The sequence below is a fragment of the Jaculus jaculus genome, chromosome 9 (genome assembly GCF_020740685.1).
Source record: "Jaculus jaculus isolate mJacJac1 chromosome 9, mJacJac1.mat.Y.cur, whole genome shotgun sequence".
NCBI lineage: Eukaryota > Metazoa > Chordata > Mammalia > Rodentia > Dipodidae > Jaculus > Jaculus jaculus.
The window spans coordinates 11,719,238-11,737,477 of NC_059110.1; the positions used below are offsets into that span (position 1 = coordinate 11,719,238).

Consider the following 18,240-nt stretch of genomic DNA (forward strand, 5'->3'; position numbering starts at 1 on the left):
TACTAGATGAAGATTTTTTTTTTTTTTTAAGACAGAGACTCCCTCGAGCCCTGGCTAGCCTCAATTTACCTACCTCAAGCTCCGGAGTGTTGACATTAGAGGCATGAGCCACCACTCCCAGCCATTTTAAACTTTTATATAAACACGTACTTGGACTCCTTGCAGCTATGAGGCGCCCCCACATACATACATAAGGGACACAAAAGGGCAGGGCAGGGTCCTCACAACGTTGCCAAATGTCCTTTCTCTCCCTAAACCTAAACGTTAGATTAAACATAGGGACCCGCACACTCCAAACTGAGCATGCCTTTCTGAGGTCTGGACCCTGTCTCCAAGATTCAGCTTAAGAGAATCAGGAAACGCTAACACTGCTCTTTTCCTATCACAGCCCAGGAGACTTGTGACTAGGGTGTCCTGAAGTGGTCAACACTGGACCTCAAGGATTGCATCTCCAACAGACAGGCTGTGGTGAGCCGACCCGGGAAGATTCGGGGCCACAGGTGAGATGGGGTGCAAAGAGAAGGAGGTTGACTCTGCCTCTGACCCTGGGACAGGGCGTCACACCCTGCAGGCCACACACATGATCAGGAGGCTCAACCACACTGACTGAGACTCTTCCAGAGCGACGCAGGCCACATGCCTGTCACAGGAAGCCGGAGACAAGGAAACAGGGAAACATTGTCAACAAGGGCTGTGAAATAATCCTACAGCCCTGTGACGTAGCAGGCAGGGGTAGTTGTCACTCAGATACATCAGGACATTTAACTGACCTGGCTTGCTCTGAAAACAACACTGTAATAAACCTCTGCAAACTTCTTTTTTATTTTTTTTTAATTTTATTTATTTATTTGAGAGCGACAGACACAGAGAGAAAGACAGGTAGAGGGAGAGAGAGAGAATGGGCGCGCCAGGGCTTCCAGCCTCTGCAAACGAACTCCAGACGCGTGCGCCCCCTTGTGCATCTGGTTAACGTGGGACCTGGGGAACCGAGCCTCGGACCGGGGTCCTTAGGCTTCAGAGGCAAGCGCTTAACCGCTGAGCCATCTCTCCAGCCCTTTTTTATTATTTTGAGACAAGTCACATTCTGTAGCCCCGTTAGAGTGTTTTAGCGTCACTTGTGACCAGGCCTCGCAGCCGCATTCCCAGCCAGAGCCAACTGACCTGCCAGTGCCTTTCCCCGCATCAGTCTGTCCCCAAGCCACTGTCTGACCAGTTGTCCCCAACTGCTTTCATGCGCTTTGTCCAACTTAAAACTGTATCCACCTCCACCCTTCAACACAGAGTGTGGTCAACGCACCGACTGCTGTGACAAGCTACATCGACTTAAAGGATGAAAGGCTGTTTTGTGTCACAATTTCTGAGGTTTCAGTTCCTGGGCACTCGGCTCCACCGCTTCGGGGTCTGTGGTATCACTGAACATTGTGTTGGTGGGGGGCGGGTACAAAGCAGAACACAGCTGTTCACCTCAGAGAGGCCGGGAAGAGGCCAGGGACAAAATGTATTCTGCAAGGGTATGCCCTCCGTGACCAGTTCCTCCATCTAGACCCCAGCTAAATCCCCACAACTTTATAAGACCTCATGATGCTATGAATCCACAAACAAATCCTACCCACTCATGAAGTCAGAGCACTCGTGACCCAAGACCCCCCCAAGACCCCACTGCTGAGCACTGCTTCACTGGGGACCAAGACTTCCATGAGCTTTTGGGTGGTGTCTGAAATCCAAACCAAAGAAAGCAGATCAAATAAAACTCATAGTCCATGGCCGGGCGTGGTGGTGTATGCCTTGAATCCAGCACTCCAGAGGCAGAGGTAGGAGGATCACCATGAGTTCAAGGCCACCCTGAGACTAAAAAGTGAATTCCAGGTCAGCTGGGGCCAGAGCGAGATCCTACCTCGAAAAGCCAAAGGGGGGGGGGGACACAAAAAAAATCCATTCACACCCTGCACTCAAGACTGCTATGGTCTAACTTGTGTTTCTCTCCTAAAATTCCTACTTATAATCCTACTCCCCAAGGTGGTGCCATTAGAAAGTAGGGCCTTTTAGGGCTGGAGAGATGGCTAGTGTTTGCCTGAAAAGCCTAAAATCTCAGGTTTGCTTCCCCCAAACCTATGTAAGCCGGATGCACAAGGTGGCACATGCATCTGGAATTCATTTGGAGAGGCCCTGGTGCGCCTCTTCTCTCTTGTTCTCTCTCAAATAAATAAATATTTTGGGGAAAAAAAGTAGGGTGTCTGGGATGGTAACTAGGTCATGGTGGCAAAGCACTCATGAATAAGATTAGAATCTTATGAAAGAGTCCAGGGGCCAGGGCGATAGCTCAGTGGGTGAAGTATTTGCCTCACAAACACAAGGACCTGAGTTCAAGCTCCACTATCCATGTAAAAAAAAAATTAGGGATTAAAAAAAAAGTTAGGGGTGACAGTGTGGATCTGTAATCCCAATACTGAGGAGGTAGAGATACAAGAATCTTTGAGTCTCACTAGCTGGTCAGTCTGGTGATGTATGGGCCAATGAGAAACTGTCTCAAAAAGACATGAACAGGTGTGTGTGTGTACATACACGCAGGTGTGGGCAAATAAGCATGCCCACGTGTGTGCATGCAAAGGCCAAATGAGAACGTGAGGCATCTTTCTCTTACTGCTCATCCACATATTTCCTTGAGACGTGACCTGTCCCTCAACCGGAAGCTGCTGCCTTCAGTGAACCCTGGTGATTCTCTAGTCCTGTGCACAATAAACTGGGGTTACAGATGTGCATGATCACATCCAGGTGGTGGACAGCATTTGGAGGATCACATCCAAGGTTGTTCTCTTCCCCACACAGTGGCACACACACCAGCACACATGTGCACATGTATTCACACATACCACAGACACACACACTAGAGAATGGGGGAAGGAGATCACAGAAACACCTCCCCCCTTCCAACATGGGGGCTTCTATAAACTGAAAAGCTGGCCATACCGGACATAAAATACTGACACCCCTTGATCAAGGACTTGCAGAGAGCAGTAAACTTATATTGTTTGTAAGCTTCCTGGTTTACAGTACTTTGTTATAGAATAAGAAACAACCCGGAAGCTTCCCTGAACCTATGCCAGCTACCCACGTGCCAACTTAACCCTCCTAGACCACTGTGCTCAGAAGCCTCAAGCCCCTCCTGGCACTTTTCCCCAAATCATCTTTGATGATGTCTGCCCTCCTCTCAGCCAGGAAATTGGTCATATACACTTCTAGCAATTTCTTCAGGCCACGTTTTTACAGGAAGTTTTCTCCACCATATCCACAAGATCCCAGCACAACCTCGAGCCTGCGATCCCTCCTAGCCTTGAAGACCGGGAGGTGTCACCGACTGTAGTCCCCCTTCAAATGTGCTTCAGCGCCACGTCCATCAGACTTGCCCTCCAGCTAGACCATCTATTTCTTAGGAAACAGGACCCACGACTCACAGTTATTTTCATTCCTTGACGATACAAGCATCTGTTAGATGTATCAGTACATCTAACTATAACTAAGATAACTAAGAGGGAAAGGTCTGGGAAGGGAGAAAAACAGGACAGAGCAGGAGGTAAAAAGAGGCAAAGGGAAGTAGAGACAGAGGGTGTGGCATTGCTGGCCCTTTGGAGAGGCTGGATGGGGTTTCCATTGGTGGGGTGCTGCCAGATAACACATTCCAAATCCCTGGCCCATCACGAGTACACCATCTGAATGTGTGCCGTGAGTCAGTGTCCTATGCTCAAAATTTCTTTCCATCATATATGGAGGAGATAAAGTATCCTAATCAAGGTGAACCGTCCAGGCGTCACAGAAGATGTACGATTTAAGTAAAGCACATTAAATTTCTTTCTAATTAATCAGCATTACCTGAATAGCTGTGTTACTATGGCATTTTTTTTTCAAGAACTGTTCAAATGCATGCCAATTCATTTGACTGATTTGGGGGTGAGGGGAGGGGGCAGCGAGTCTGCAGCGAAACCCAAGGAAGCTCTGTACTAGAAGCAGGAGTCACTCTCTGGCTGCGAGGCATCTGCGGCTCACGGCTCGTGCACGGATCCCTGTCTGGAAACAGAGCTCCCCTGCATACAGCTGCCTGGCCCGCTGACCTCAATGTGTTACCACTCCCAGGGACCGGGGCATCTCATGCTCCCTGCCGGGTTGGCTGTGCCCCAATTCCACATAGTCCAACTCCTCACACCATAGAGCTGGGTCGTTCCAGAGAGTGCTGCCAGTTAAACAACAACACGGGAGTTCCTTGTCACTGCATGGATGTGGGCAGATCGGAGAAAGCATTTCCTCTACGGCAGCTGCTATCTCATACAACAGATTTTGGAGCCCACAGACTCACACAGGAGTGGCTGGGTTATTTCAAGCCACTCTCCCTAATCCTTATAATGGTTCTGGTGTATGAATCTTGGTTCAGGAAGTGACAATGTATGAAAAACAGGCTAGGGAAGGAGACAGCACTCAACACAGGAAAAAATATATATATTCGGTTATAAAATATTGCAATATGCAAGCTAAGCACCCTTGATCCAAAATTCCAAAGACTGAAATCTCAAGTTATCCTGAGAGTCAACCCAACGCAAGTGAAATACACCACGCCATGAAAACCTGATTAATGCCAACACCCATTAGATACTATGTAACGGTGCAGACGGGCTACGTGTGCGTGACACAAATCAAACAAATGACTTTCGTGCTCAGACTAAGGACCCATCCCCACAACATCCCATCCCCATAAACATTCCAAAAATGTAGCAATAGCTACAGAAACAAACAAACAAACAGAAAAACCCTCAAACCCAAAACACTTCTGATCCCAAGCTCTGCAGACGAGGCGGGCTCAGCCCATCCATTCACCCACGAAGAGGGGAAGAGGCTGCGGAAGATGGAAGGCCCGCATCTCTCCCTCGGCAGGTGCCAACAGCAGCCTGCTCGGTGCCTGACCCGACAAGTCACAGGCGCAGCCGGGCGGCTCCACGGTACCTGGTTCTCGATGGCCTTGCGGTTCTTGGGGTCGCTCACCACGGACAGCTGCAGCTCGGCCATCTTCTTCATCTTGCCGTCCATGTCGATCTTCTGCAGCAGACTCCTGGTCTGGCTCCTGAGCAGCCGCACGGTGTCCTCCTTCCCGCGCCTCTTCGCAAACAGCGACGCGCACGCAGAGTGGACGGCGGTGACCCAGTTTTCCAGATCCGTCTGGCTGGTGGCCTACGCACACACAGAGGGCGGGGGCTGCTGTGAGCTCACGACAGAAGGCTGGGCTGTGGCGGGTGAGCCCCCAGGCACGCCCACGTGTCGCAAGGAAAGCAGTTCAGTTTCATACTCAACTCAGGTTCAGAAACAACCGGAGCCCGAGGAACATGCAAATAGCTAACAGCAGGTGCGACAGCTAAATAAGGGTTATACCCACTCAGGATTACACCACGCCATTCTGAAAAACATCTGCTTAATCTTCGTCATTTTACCAGGATATGTAAGGATTGAGACTGAAATGCTAAATACAAAATCTGGATGTAGAATTACATCCCTGAAAAATGCTCACTAAAGAATACGGGGAGAGACTCTACATCCATGGCATTGAAGTGGCTGTGTTTGAGTATTATGAATAGGAAATGGTTTTTACTCAGACCCAAGGACTGTATACTATTTGTATAAAGAAAAACTACTTTATTCTAAAAATAATAATGAGGGCTGGAGTGATGGCTTAGTAGTTAAGGCACCTGCCTGTGAAGCCTAAGGGTTCAATTCCCCAGAACCCAGGTAAGCCAAATGCACAAGGTGGTACATGTGTCTGGAGATCGTTTGCAGTGTGGCCAGAGGCCCTGGTGTGCCCATTCTCTCCCTCTGCCCCCACTCTCTGAAATAAATAAATAAATATTTAAAAAATAATGAAAGCCTAAATAACTCATAACAGCAAGTCTGACTGAGTCTGTGTGGGCAAAGAACCACATTCCATTCTCCCATGTCCCGAAATGGTTGTGCATTTAAACCATGGAGCACTTCCTCTGTTGCCCACAGCAAAGGACCAACTAAGGAAATTCCAACAGCAGACTTTCTGAATTCTAACGTCGTAAGGTCGCTTTCATTTCCTCGGGGAAGCAGGACCTAATGACACTTGTTCAGAAAGGTCCTCGCTGACTTCCACTGAGAGTCTTGGTAGGAGCCTAGACGGGCCCATCCACATTCTCACAGTTTCAGCTCTGGGAATCTTAGGACTCAACTATGTAGGTTCTGAGAAAACCCACAGCACGGGTCACAGTGTTTTGCCTGTGTCCTGGCAGGTATCTCATGAGCTCTCATCTGGTACCTCCTGGGCACTCAGGAAATACCTGCTGTAAGGACAAGTAGACCAGCCATGCCCCTACAGCATTGGCAGGTAACAGAATCCAAGGTCTCCTGCTCACACCCTAATCCCAAACCCAGTAAAGCATTTGTTCTACATCATTTCTAAGTTTTGCATTGTTAATCTTGTTCTTTCTCATCTTTAATTACACTCATGCCCTCCACTCAACCCTTCATTTGCGTAACATCCTGTTCATTCATTCTCTCTCTCTCTTTTTCCAAGGTAGGGTTTTGTTCTAGCCCAGAATGACCTGGAATTCACTATGTAGTCTCAGTGTGGACTCACACTCACAGCAATCCTCCCACCTCTGCCTTCCAAGTGCTGGGATTAAAGACGTGCACCACCACGCCCACCTCTCTTTCTCATCTTTGATCACACTCATGCCATCACCTCAACCCTTCGTTTGCACAGCAGCGGCGATACCTGGAAAAGGTAGACGTCCCCGAAGGAGTTGCTGAGGCAGAATACATGCTCTTTCTTGGGATGCTCCGGGACCGACTGCACGATGCTGTCCTCTGCAAACAGGGCACACCTTGGGGCACTGGTCTGCTCCATGGAATTCTTCCCATAGGTCTCATAAAACAGCAGGGTACAGCCTGGGAAAGACAAGCAGCAAAATACCGTCCCTGCCACATGATGAGGGTCTAGGAAATGGGATGAGGGGGTGAAGAGAGGATCCAGAAACAGCTCACGTCAACCAGCAAACAAGGCAACCCTGGCCTAGGAAGCGCGCCTAGCTGAACCAGCAGAGGCACAGCGGAAATGAGCCAATCTGCTGAATGCGGTCTCCCTGTAACAGGGCTGCGCGTGCGCTGCTGCCTGGCTCCTCCAGGTGCCCGGCACACGCTGACCCGCTCCAGCCACGCCGCTGCCCTCTAAGCAGGCACGGCGCTGTGCCCCACTCCACAGAAGTGGGGCCACAGGTGGAGTCCCTGTATGGGTCCCACAGCTGGATGGCAAGGGAAGAGGGATTTCAGTGAACTCAGGGCCCTTTAGCCCCAGCACCTCGGTTCTCGAGCACAGCACCGTGTTACTTAGAAAGCCTTTCTTTATTAAGTGTGAGAAGCCAAGCAAAACCCCGCAGTCACTAAGCACGCCGACAGTCTGCAGTAACAAGAAACTGGGTCTATGTAGGGAGCTTGACCATTTATGAGAAAGTACCCAATAATTCTCCGAATGAATACCAAATAATTTTATATACTCTCTTTTTTAAAGTTTTTAAAGCAAATTGTTTGAGATACGCACAGAGAGAGAGAGAGAGAGAGAGAGAGAGACAGAATGAGAATGAGAAGGTATGAATATGAATATGAATATGGGAGCGCCAGGGTCTCCACCACTCCGGACACATGCAACGCCTTGTGCATCTGGCTTACATGGGTAGTGGGGAATCAAACCTGGGTCCTTAGAACTCACAAACAAGTGTCATAACCACTAAGCAATCTATCCAGCCCAATTTTATATGCTCTTATCACACAAGAGAGGAAAAACAAATGTCTTATTTTTTTTTTAATTTTGTTTTATTTGAGAGTGACAGAGAGAGAGAGAAAGAGGCAGAGAGAGGAAAAAAATGGGTGCACCAGGGCCTCCAGGTACTGCAAACTCCAGAAGCATGTGCCACCTTCTGTATCTGGCTTACAAGGGTCCTGGGGAATAGAGCCTCAAACCAGGATCCTTAGGCTTCACAGGCAAGTGCTTAACCACTAAGCCATCTCTCCAGCCCAAATGTCTTATCTTTAAATATGACACTAAAAATACTGCTTCCTATGCTTATTTTCCTCCCTAATAAACTAATAAAATGCTACAAATAGACATTAAAGGTCTGCTTTGATGACAGCTAAGAAACACAATTTTTAAGCAAACTGCTTCTAAGACTCACACGAAGAGACTGGGGAGATGGCTCAGGGATTAAAGGAGCTTGCATACAAAGCCAGCCAGCCTAGGTTCAATTATCCAGCTACCCACATAAAGCTGGATGCAAAACAGGGTGCAAGCATCTGACATTTGTTTACAGTGGCAAGAGACCCTAGTGTGAATATAGTCACATGCACATGCATACACACTCACATGCATGTGCGCAGATAAATAATTTTTAAGACTCACACAAGTATGCTCTACGGTAAATGTTCACTACACTCTCAAATCTTCACCCAAGAGATATTTCTCAGCATTTCTCGTGCATCAAACTCCAGCAAATGAATAGGAATGGTGTGGCCCATGTGGCTGCAAATCCTTCTCACTTGACAGTGGACAACCACTTGTCCATCTCCCCTGCACGGAGGCCCACCCACACTTGTGAGTGTCTACAATGCTGCAGTATAGGGTCCTTGTTCATGTAAGTTTAAGAGCTTTAAAACTTATTTCATGGGGACTGGAGAGATGGCTTAGCGGTTAAGGCACTTGCCAGTGAAGCCTAAGGCCCCAGGTTCAATTCTCCAAGTCCCACGTGAGCCAGATGCACAGGGTGACACATGCGTCTGGAGTTCGTTTGCAGTGGCTGGAGGCCCTGGTGCGCCCATTCTCTCCCCCTCTCTCTCCCCCGCCTTCCTGATTGTAATAAATAAATAAAAATAAATTTTTTTAAAAAATCTCATTTCATGGGCTCAGGGTGTAGCTCATTGGTAGAGCTCTTGCCTGGCCATGAGCAAGGCCCCCACTTCCATGCCCAGCACCAGGTACACAGTGTTTCACTTTCAACAGGTTCCTTGCTTCCCGTAGCCTGGACATGAATGACCACCACAGCAGAGTGGGGGAAGGAGATGAATGCCCAAGGGTGGCCTTCAGAAACGGCCCTTTCTCCCTACCTTCACCTTTCATCGCATCTTGAGATGCGCTCAAGAATCTCTCAGGTAGTAAAACTTGGGCCCAAACTAGAAGAAGGCGGAGCTCCCTCCAACATCACGGACAGGGTGAGGCGGGGAGAGGCTTACGGCCAGAGCTGGGCGGTCTCTTTTGCTAGCCAAAAACAACCTGGGAAACGACAGGCCCGCCCAACCTCTGCACTGGGCAAGGCCCATCTGGCCCCTAAACATTCTACACAGCTTGACTTGGGGCCACATGGACTACGGCAAAGGTCGCAGGGCCACATGCCAGCTGCACCCAAGTCCAAATTCTTTCCAGTGGATTAATGTTTCCTTCCCTGCTTCTCTGATGTTGCAAGCCAACGGTCACGATTTGAATCACCCCACCCAGAGGCCGTGAACCCAAATACTGGACCAAGGCCAAGAAGTCACCAGACACCTCACCAGCGGGGACACTTCATTTGGAGCTGAGCCAACACGTACCACCATGTGCACAATTTTGTGCGCACTGAATCTGAGGAATGGGGTGTGACTAGGTTGCATCCATTTTCAAATTAAAGACAGTCTGCACCCCCGAGGGGGTTCTTGGGGGTTGACAGAAAGGGAGTGGCTCATGTCAAAGTCTACTCCAGCTCTCCTCGTGTTGCAGCCATCAGCCTTGCCCCTTGTCCCTCCCGTGAGGGGATGGTGACAGTGGACGGTCTTCTTGCCACTGTAGCAGAAAAACAAAGAGCCCAGACCAGCAGGACAAGGACAAGGGCAAGAACAGAAGAGGTGACATCAGAACTTCCACTAGAGGAAGAAGAGCAGTGGGTCTCGGTTTCTCCTCCAGTCTGCCCTGTCTTTGAAAGCGTCTTGTTACACCCTGTCCCCACCGCCCCCCACCGTGGGCCTATCTTGGGGAGGAGTCAGTCACTTGCATCCTAAAACTGGTGAGCTTCTCTCTTAACACTCCTGTGCATTTCAAGAACGTCTTTAAAGACCTTGCCAACTTCCTTCCCAGGAAGTCCTTGAAACTGAATGAAACCCTATCCCTTGGAAAAACAGATGTATGATTTTTTTTGTTGCTGTTATTAATATTTTATTTTTATTTATTTGCCTGAGAGAGAGGAAGATGGAGAAAGAGAGAGAGAGAGAATGGGCACACCACGGCCTCCAGCTATTACAGATGAACTCCAGATATAGCTTCTGTGGATCCTGGGGAATCGAACCTGGGTCCTTAGGCTTTGCAGGCAAGTGCCTTAACCACTGAGCCATCTCTCCAGCCCAGATAAATGTATTCTTTTAACTACTTATTACATCTTCTATCCCCTAATATTTGTGCCAGTCACACAAGAATGTACCTTCCTGGAGGCAACTCATAAGATAAGTCCATTAGGAAGTGTTCTCTATAGATTGTTCCACTTGATCCACAGAATAATTTTTCTGCTTCTGCTGAAATGATTATGTGCGTGCACATCCGTATGTTGTTAACAAAGATTAAATCCAGTACTTAAATCCCAACATTACAACTTTGACTTAAAGCCAAATAAGTAGACGTTAACACAGCGCATTCCCAGAGGAAAGACGTGTAGAAAGCTATAAGGAAAAGGTTAAGCTGGCAAAAAGGGAAGAAAAAAACATTGTTTTTATCTCAAGCCTGGCCTTGGCTGCAAAGGGAACGAGGAATTTGTGTTTGATAACACTTACAAAGCAGCTGTATCTGTGGATCTTGAAGGGGTTTACAAGCAAATTCCAGGAGTACAGGCAAGGAGCAGAGCTTGCAGTAGTCCAGGAACAACCAGGCCCATCCTGCCCCAAAGGCAGGGGCCAGGCAGGGGGTGGCAACCTACCAACCAGCTCTCAAAACCAGAAGGCTACCCGTGCGTGAGTCCCCATGCCCCTCTCCAAGATGCCTCCAAACCTCAGGCTATGCACAAATATCAGGGGTGTGTGTGTCTTAATATTTTATTTATTTATTTATAAGAAAGAGGAAAGGAGAGAGAGAAAGAAGAAAGAAGAAAGGAGAGAGAGAGAAAGAGGGAGGGAGGGAGAGAAAGAGAAAGGGAGGGAAGGAGGGAGGGAGGGAGAGAGAGAGGGAGAGAGAGAGGGAGGGAGGGAGAGAGAGAGGGAGAGAGAGAGGGAGGGAGGGAGGGAGAGAGGTAGGGAGGGAGGGAGGGAGGGAGAGGGAGACCCGGCATGCCCCAGGTCTTAGTTTATTTTCCAGCTCCTATACACCATGTCACATAGACCATGGCCCAAACCCCTTCCCTGTCGCTCCTGGCCCTAATTCTCATGGTGGGATACGGCCATACACTGACCCCTCCCCCACCATGATTCCTGCCCCCAGCCACTGTGGGGATCTACGCTGGATGTCTTTCTTCAAAGCCCTAGGCCAGTGTCCTTCCCAAGCACCCATTTTAAGAAACAAATGTTACTTTGAAAAAAAAAAAAATAGAACCACAACACATCACAAGGTCAAGGGAGTTCACTCTGAACATCACGGGGGCAGGAAGCAGCCTCAGACTGTGACTCGCAAAGTATTTCAGATGCTCAACCCTGGCCCACAGAGGGTCAGCCACCCCACACGATGGTGTTTCAGGTAGAGCTTTACAAGAATCATTGGTGGGGGTGGGGGGGGCTGGAGAGATGGCTTAGCGGTTAAGGCACTTGCCTGCAAAGCTGAAGTACCCAGGTTCAATTCCCCAGGACCCATGTTAGCCAGATGTACAAGGTGGGGCATGCATCTGGAGTTTGTTTGCAGAGGCTGGAAGCCCTGGTGTGCCCATATATTCTCATTCTCTCTCTCTCTCTCTCAAATAAATAAAAATAAAAATAATTTTTTAATCATTTTCTTATTGTGTCCTCAGAAAGGAAATGACTACTTCCAACCAGAGCACCAGAAGGAGAACATCACCTCCTCTCCAAGAGTCCAACGGTCACTAACGAGGGGCCAGACGGTCATACACCCTCACGCTGACATCAGCCTCCTTGGCCATTCTTTCTCAGTGACCTTCAATTCAAGTTAAACCCTGAAGCCTTTTTACTTGCAACGCATTTCAGCTGCGTCCCCTGACCCTATCCTCGGATATGTAAGGGACTCTTACAACCTTAAAGCCTAACGTTCTTATCCCTCAAAGACCTTCTCTTACCGACCCAGCCCTTCAGTCTAACTCTGTCATGCAGGTACCTGCCTGCCTTCCCTGGGATACAATAACTGTATGCTTTTCTCAGCCATGGTGTACCACAGGGAACCCAAGGCTGCAGTGTGTCCTTTAAAACACACACACACAGTTCACTAGGAAAAGGCATCCTGTAAAGACAAAATGCCTCTGCGAGCTCGTGTTTCCCAAAGGGACTGACTGGTCATTGAGAAATGTCGTTTGCTCTGGGTAGGGGTGGGGGGAGCACAGAATTGTCTACACAGAGAACAAAGGAAAACTGTGAAGGGGGCTCCAGGCGCTTGCCACAAGCTGTGTACACACGTGGTCCTTGTCTCTGCTTCCTGGCCTGATGGAGGAGGACGGGGGCATCTGATCGGGCTTCCGCGACCTCACATTCAGTTCCCCACACCGAGCCGCAGGGGCGCGCTGGGGGCTGCTCGGCGGCTCTGCATAAATCAGGCCTGTGCTCCCCGCGCCTCACACTGCCTCACAAGACAAGGGTTTAAGTCTGCAGTCATGATGAGCAGCGCAATGACACTTCTGTTTGTTTTCAATGACAATACATGTGAGAAGCTTTCTCAGCTTAACAAACGCCTGCTTCAGAAGAAAACTCAGTAGCACAGGCCAGCAAACTATAAGGAGATATAAAGGGAATAGAAAGTGGAGGGGACGTAATAGGATGGTATTGTATATATGGCTGTAGAAGAACAGATTAATGGGAGTGAAAAGGCCTAAATGGGGTCAGGGGAAGACACTGAGTAAAGGAAAGGTGGAGGGAGGGCTAATCCAAATCTAAGAGGATATAAATAAGTCATGTGGAAACCTACTTTTTTGGACAATGGAACACTCAGGAGCCATAGATTGTTGCTAGAAGATTTTCAATCCCAAGGATGGGATACCTTCCAGTGAGTTGTTGGCCAGGGAGGTCCCTGATGCCCCCAAAACTTTACAGGCCACTGCCAAGGCCCTTGGTGTCCCACCAGGAATAGATGGTAAGACCCTATTGCTGAAGACTCCACATACTTGGGCTGCAAGCCCACTGAGAAATCCTGCTGGAACTGAGCTGAAAACCTCCTCCATGTAGACCAGCTGACAGAAAGCTGGAAAAAGCCACACTGCATGCAGCTCAATGGGAAAGACAGAAATCATCAGTGAAGATACTCCACAGTGGACACTGCAAGCTTTAAATTTGGTCAGCCAGGACAAATGAGCCAACGGGTGCAAATAGTGGCATATCTGTCATGGGGGAAACCAACAGCCCTCTAATTTGACTAGAGGCCCACTCCATGGGAGGGAATATATCTCTGAAAACCTGCAACAGGGTAGTCCTGAGCCCTAGGGGTGTAATGTCTGCTGCCGTCTGGCCAAATGTATATATTATGCTCACGAAACTGCCCAGTAAGCACTTCTCTTAATGTTCATACCCATATATTAATGCTACTCTCACTTTGGTTAAAGAATCTTCTCTTTTCAGATGGCAGTGACCTTGGGACGACTCAGAAGGCACCATAATGCTGAGAGGAAGTGACCGGAGTGCTCAGCACTGACCATCTCTATCACAGCTTCCAAGGCTCAGGGCCCACTGTGGAAGAGCTGGCAGAAAGAATTTAAAAGCCAAATGAAGGGTAGGACTCCTTACAATGTGCCCCTACAGACACAAATTGGCCTGGATATCCATGACCTCACAGTGCCTGCCACTACCTACACAAGACCATCATAATGGGAGGAAAAGATCATGGCATCAAAATAAAAGAGACTGAGCCGGGCGTGGTGGCGCATGCCTTTAATCCCAGCACTTGGGAGGCAGAGGTAGGAGGATCACCGAGAGTTCGAGGCCACCCTGAGACTACATAGTTAATTCCAGGTTAGCCTGTACCAGAGTGAGACCCTACCTCAAAAAACCAAAAATAAAAATAAAAATAAAATAAAAAAATAAAAGACTGATTAAGGGGGGAGGGGATAAAAGTAGGGGGAAACAGGGAATTATCATGGGATATTTTTACAATTATGGAAGTTGTAAATAAAAAAATTTTTAAATAAAAATAAATCCATGCTTCTGTTTCAAAAGAAAGGGAGGGAAGGAAGAAAGCAAGAAGCAGGGTGGAGGAAGGAGAGAGACAGGGAGGAAGGACAGAGACACTGGTGCTACCACACATGACCCAAGCCCTAGGTTCAACCTCCAAAACAAAAAAATAAAAAAGCAGCTGCACTTGTTGGTAATAACAATTAGACTTTCTTGGGCTAGACAGCTTGGCACGAGGACCTGAGTTCAATCCCCACACCCACATTTAAAGTTAGGTGTGGTAAGGCAGTATCCCTAGGACTCTCTTGCTAGCCAGTCTAACCTACTTGGGGAGTTCCAGGTCAGTGAGAGTGCTTTGCTCAAAAAAAAAAAAAAAAGAAGAAGAAGGTAGGTAGAAGGCAGGCATGGGAGCGAACATCTTTAATCCCAGCACTTCGGAGGCAGACGTAGGAGGATCGCTGTGAGCTCGAGGCCACCCTGAGACAACAGTGAATTCCAGGGCAGCTTGAAGTAGAATGAGACCATACCTCGAAAAACACAAATACAACAACAAAACAAAACAAAGAAACAAAAAAAGATGGGTAGAGCATGGGGAGATGGCTCAGCAGTTAAAGGCACTTGCTTGCAAATCCTGTGGCCCTGAGTTTGATTCCCTAAGACCTACGTAAAGCCAGACACATGAAGTAGTGCATGTGTCCGGAGTTTGTTTTGAGTAGAAGGCCCTGGTGTGCCCGTATTTTCCCTTTCGCGTTCTCTGTCTCACTCACTCACAAATAAATAACGTATGGTTTTAAAACAGGTGGACGGACCCTGAAAGACAGCATCCATGACTGTCCATCCGGTGGTGTCCACACACACACTCACAAACCCTTGCACGGGATCTCCCACGTTTGCACATACATATAGACATATGCACATACATGAAAATGAAGTAGATTTCCATACTTTATGGAAGTGGGGATGATACCAATTCAGTAAACCAGGCAACATCCCCCACTTTGACGTTCTAGACACTTATAGACTGGGAAGTTCAAAACAGTAAGTAAACTACATTTGATGGTCAGTTTTGTTGTGTTTTGTTTTGTTTTTTTGGTAGATGTGTCTAAAGTACTAAGGAATGGTAAACTATAGAAAATAATAAACAATAACTTTTAAGTTATTTTACGAGACTGAATCGGATCTATGAATAGCATGCAGAACTACTACACAGGCTTGGCACAGTTTTAGGGGTGAAGAATGTCATGAACCCCTGCATCGGGACATTCCACACCAGCTCAAATTGATGCTGGCTTCCCTGGCACTTCCAAGGACAGGACAGACATAGGACAGGGCCACATGCAGCCCGCCCTCAGGGAGCTGGGAAGGACTCACCTTTAAGCGTCACCCAGTACTGTTTCCACTTCCTCCGAGCCACCAGCTCCAGCTTCCTCTCCTTCTGCAGGGTGACGAGGGGCTTGAAGAAAAGCCACCCCGCCTTGCGGACCACCCCCTGTTCCTTCTCAAAGAGCACGTCCAGCTGCTCCAGCGAGCTGAGGGAGTCGCTGCTGGAGTCCAGGGTCCCAGTGGAGGTCTCCGCGTGCTCCGTGGCGGTCCTGCTCATCTCCAGCTCGCGCATGAAGTTCTCGTAAATGTTCTGCTGCAGCGGATCGCTGCCGATCGCGTGAGTGGATTCGCTTCTCTGAGGCAGGGCCTGAGCGGAGCCTGCGGACCACAGCAAGGCAGACGCCGGAGAGGGCGCCGGCGCTTCGGTGTTCAGGCCATCTGAGCGGCTGTCAAAGTAGTCGCTGCCCTCCTTGGACCGCGGCTCCTACGTGCAACACAAGTGATCCGTCACCGTCCCAAGTAACAGCACCCATACCACAGCACGTTCCCTCCACCCAGCCTCAGCGCCATACGGGCCACGTCCAACAATGGTGCCGCAGTGCGCAAACCTTGTACCAAAATCACAACCCCGATCGTCGCGTCTCCGAACCAGAAAGATGTCGCAAGACGCTGCCTGACTTCACGTACGTCGCTGGAGTCAACGCCTGCGGAGGTTAGGTAGAAAACCACTGGGCCGCCTGAAGTTCTCTAACATATACTTAGCATCAAACATTCGACTAGTAAACTCAAAGACACGCTGGTGAAGGCTTCTCGGAAGAGGGTTCTTTTCCTTTGGTAACTGTGAATCAGTGTCCTTCAGGAAAGAACGCATATTCTTCTACTATAGCTTCCTGCTAGATCATGTGAAAACATAGCCAGAAAATCACTAGTTCCGAGGCAGGGTACACAGCTTGAGTGTGGTGTTGCTAGGTGAAACTCAACAAACTTTGCTTCCTCTCTCTCTGCAAATGCATCATATTTTCCCAGTTCATAGAGTAAAACCCATGTCTCAAGAAGGCATAGCTCATAAAGGGCACTGCCCAATAACTGTAGTTTTTTATGATTCATATTTTTACTTACTTTTGCAACTGATCTTATGACAAAAGTACTCATTCATTAGTTCCGAGCAGCTGTTTTATTGTGGGCATCAGGAAAAACCAAAGACATGGCTGTTAGCTTTAACATGAATTCTAATTCAAAATCAAATTCAGGGGCTGGAGAAATGGCTTAGCCGTTAAGCACTTGCCTCTGAAGCCTAAGGACTCCAGTTGGAGGCTCAATTCCCCAGAACCCACATAAGCCAGATGCACAAAGTGGCGCATGCACCTGGAATTCATTTGCAGAGGCTAGAGGCCCTGGCGTGCCCATTCTCTCTATCTGTTGCTCTCAAATAAATAAAAGCAAAAACAAAGAAACATTTAAAAAAATCAAATTCAAGCAATGCTAAATTCACAGCTGCTTAGTAACTGTTGCCTTGTAGTAGACCTACATTGAACACAGAGCCAGTCAGGAATGGAAGTGAGCTAGAAACAAAGACGTGTATCCTAACGCGTGTCCTGTCTTGACTGTCTAGCAGCTGTCCTGAGGGCTAGTCACTGGTGGACAGCAGGAAACAGCTCTGTGTGGTGTTCACAGCTGCAATCCCAGCACTCTGTGGAGCTGGAGCAGAACTGGCGTGAGTTCAGGACAGCTCGGACTACCTAGTGAGTCCCAGACCAGCCTGGGTTACAGAGGAAGATGCTCTATGCATATATATTAATAACAGCCGGGGTGTGGTGGCGCACGCCTTTAATCCCAGCACTCGGGAGGCAGAGGTAGGAGGATGGCTGGGAGTTCGAGGCCACCCTGAGACTCCATGGTGAATTCCAAGTCAGCCTGGGCTAGAGTGAGACCTTACCTCAAAAAAAGAAAAAGCAAAACAAAGTAAATAAAATAGTAGTAACGAAGTGTTTTGGGTAGGAAGTAAACTTCACTTCTGAGTCAAGATGTACAGCTCAGATTAAGGCTAAGAAGTACTCTCAGCTGCTGGTGGGCTTGTGATAATATTTCCTTGGGATCAAAACACACATCGCCAGGCCACCGCAGACCACTCCGCAATACCTGGGAGCTGGAAACAGGGCAGCGAGACGATAGCTGGAAATCCTCTTTTCCGTGATGTTTACAGTGTCCCACGGTCACATTTATTTATGTCCGGATGCCTCCGCAGCACCGGGCAAATATACCAGCTGCTGTGAGTCACTCAGGAAACTTTCAAAAGCCTTGAGGTTCTTTTTTAAATTGTCATTTTATTGATTTGTGAAAACTCCTAGGAGATGAAGGAAGGCTTCCCGTTTAGCTAGTGTTGACGTTTCCAGCCACAGCTGTGCGTATGACTGACTGGCTGCGCCTCCAGATGCCCCGAGAACCTCTGCTTCCGGCCAGAGCCCTGAAGGGGCATTTCAAACAAGCAGAAGTCTCGCCCAGAGAAGCACATACGTGCCGAGGTTACGAGTGACCTACTAACACCGTGATCGTTGTTTCTCGTAAGACAGACTTCAAGTTGCATCATGAATGGCTTAGTGCTCA

At 48.5% G+C, this 18,240-nt stretch overlaps 1 protein-coding gene across 2 annotated transcripts in view; it reads right to left on the reverse strand.

The window, feature by feature from the left end:
• Positions 1 to 18,240, reverse strand: part of Tiam2 (TIAM Rac1 associated GEF 2) — a 115,770-nt gene that overhangs the window by 92,268 nt on the left and 5,262 nt on the right. The window contains exons 3-5 of one of the 2 annotated variants that reach the window (XM_045158854.1): positions 15,685 to 16,120; positions 6,773 to 6,945; positions 5,029 to 5,214 (exon numbers count right to left, since the gene is read on the reverse strand). In XM_045158854.1, the coding sequence (XP_045014789.1) occupies positions 5,029 to 5,214; positions 6,773 to 6,945; positions 15,685 to 16,120 (795 nt within the window). Of the gene's footprint in view, positions 1 to 4,989; positions 5,215 to 6,772; positions 6,946 to 15,684; positions 16,121 to 18,240 lie in introns of both variants that reach the window. The other variant, XM_045158853.1, reaches the window with a different exon arrangement.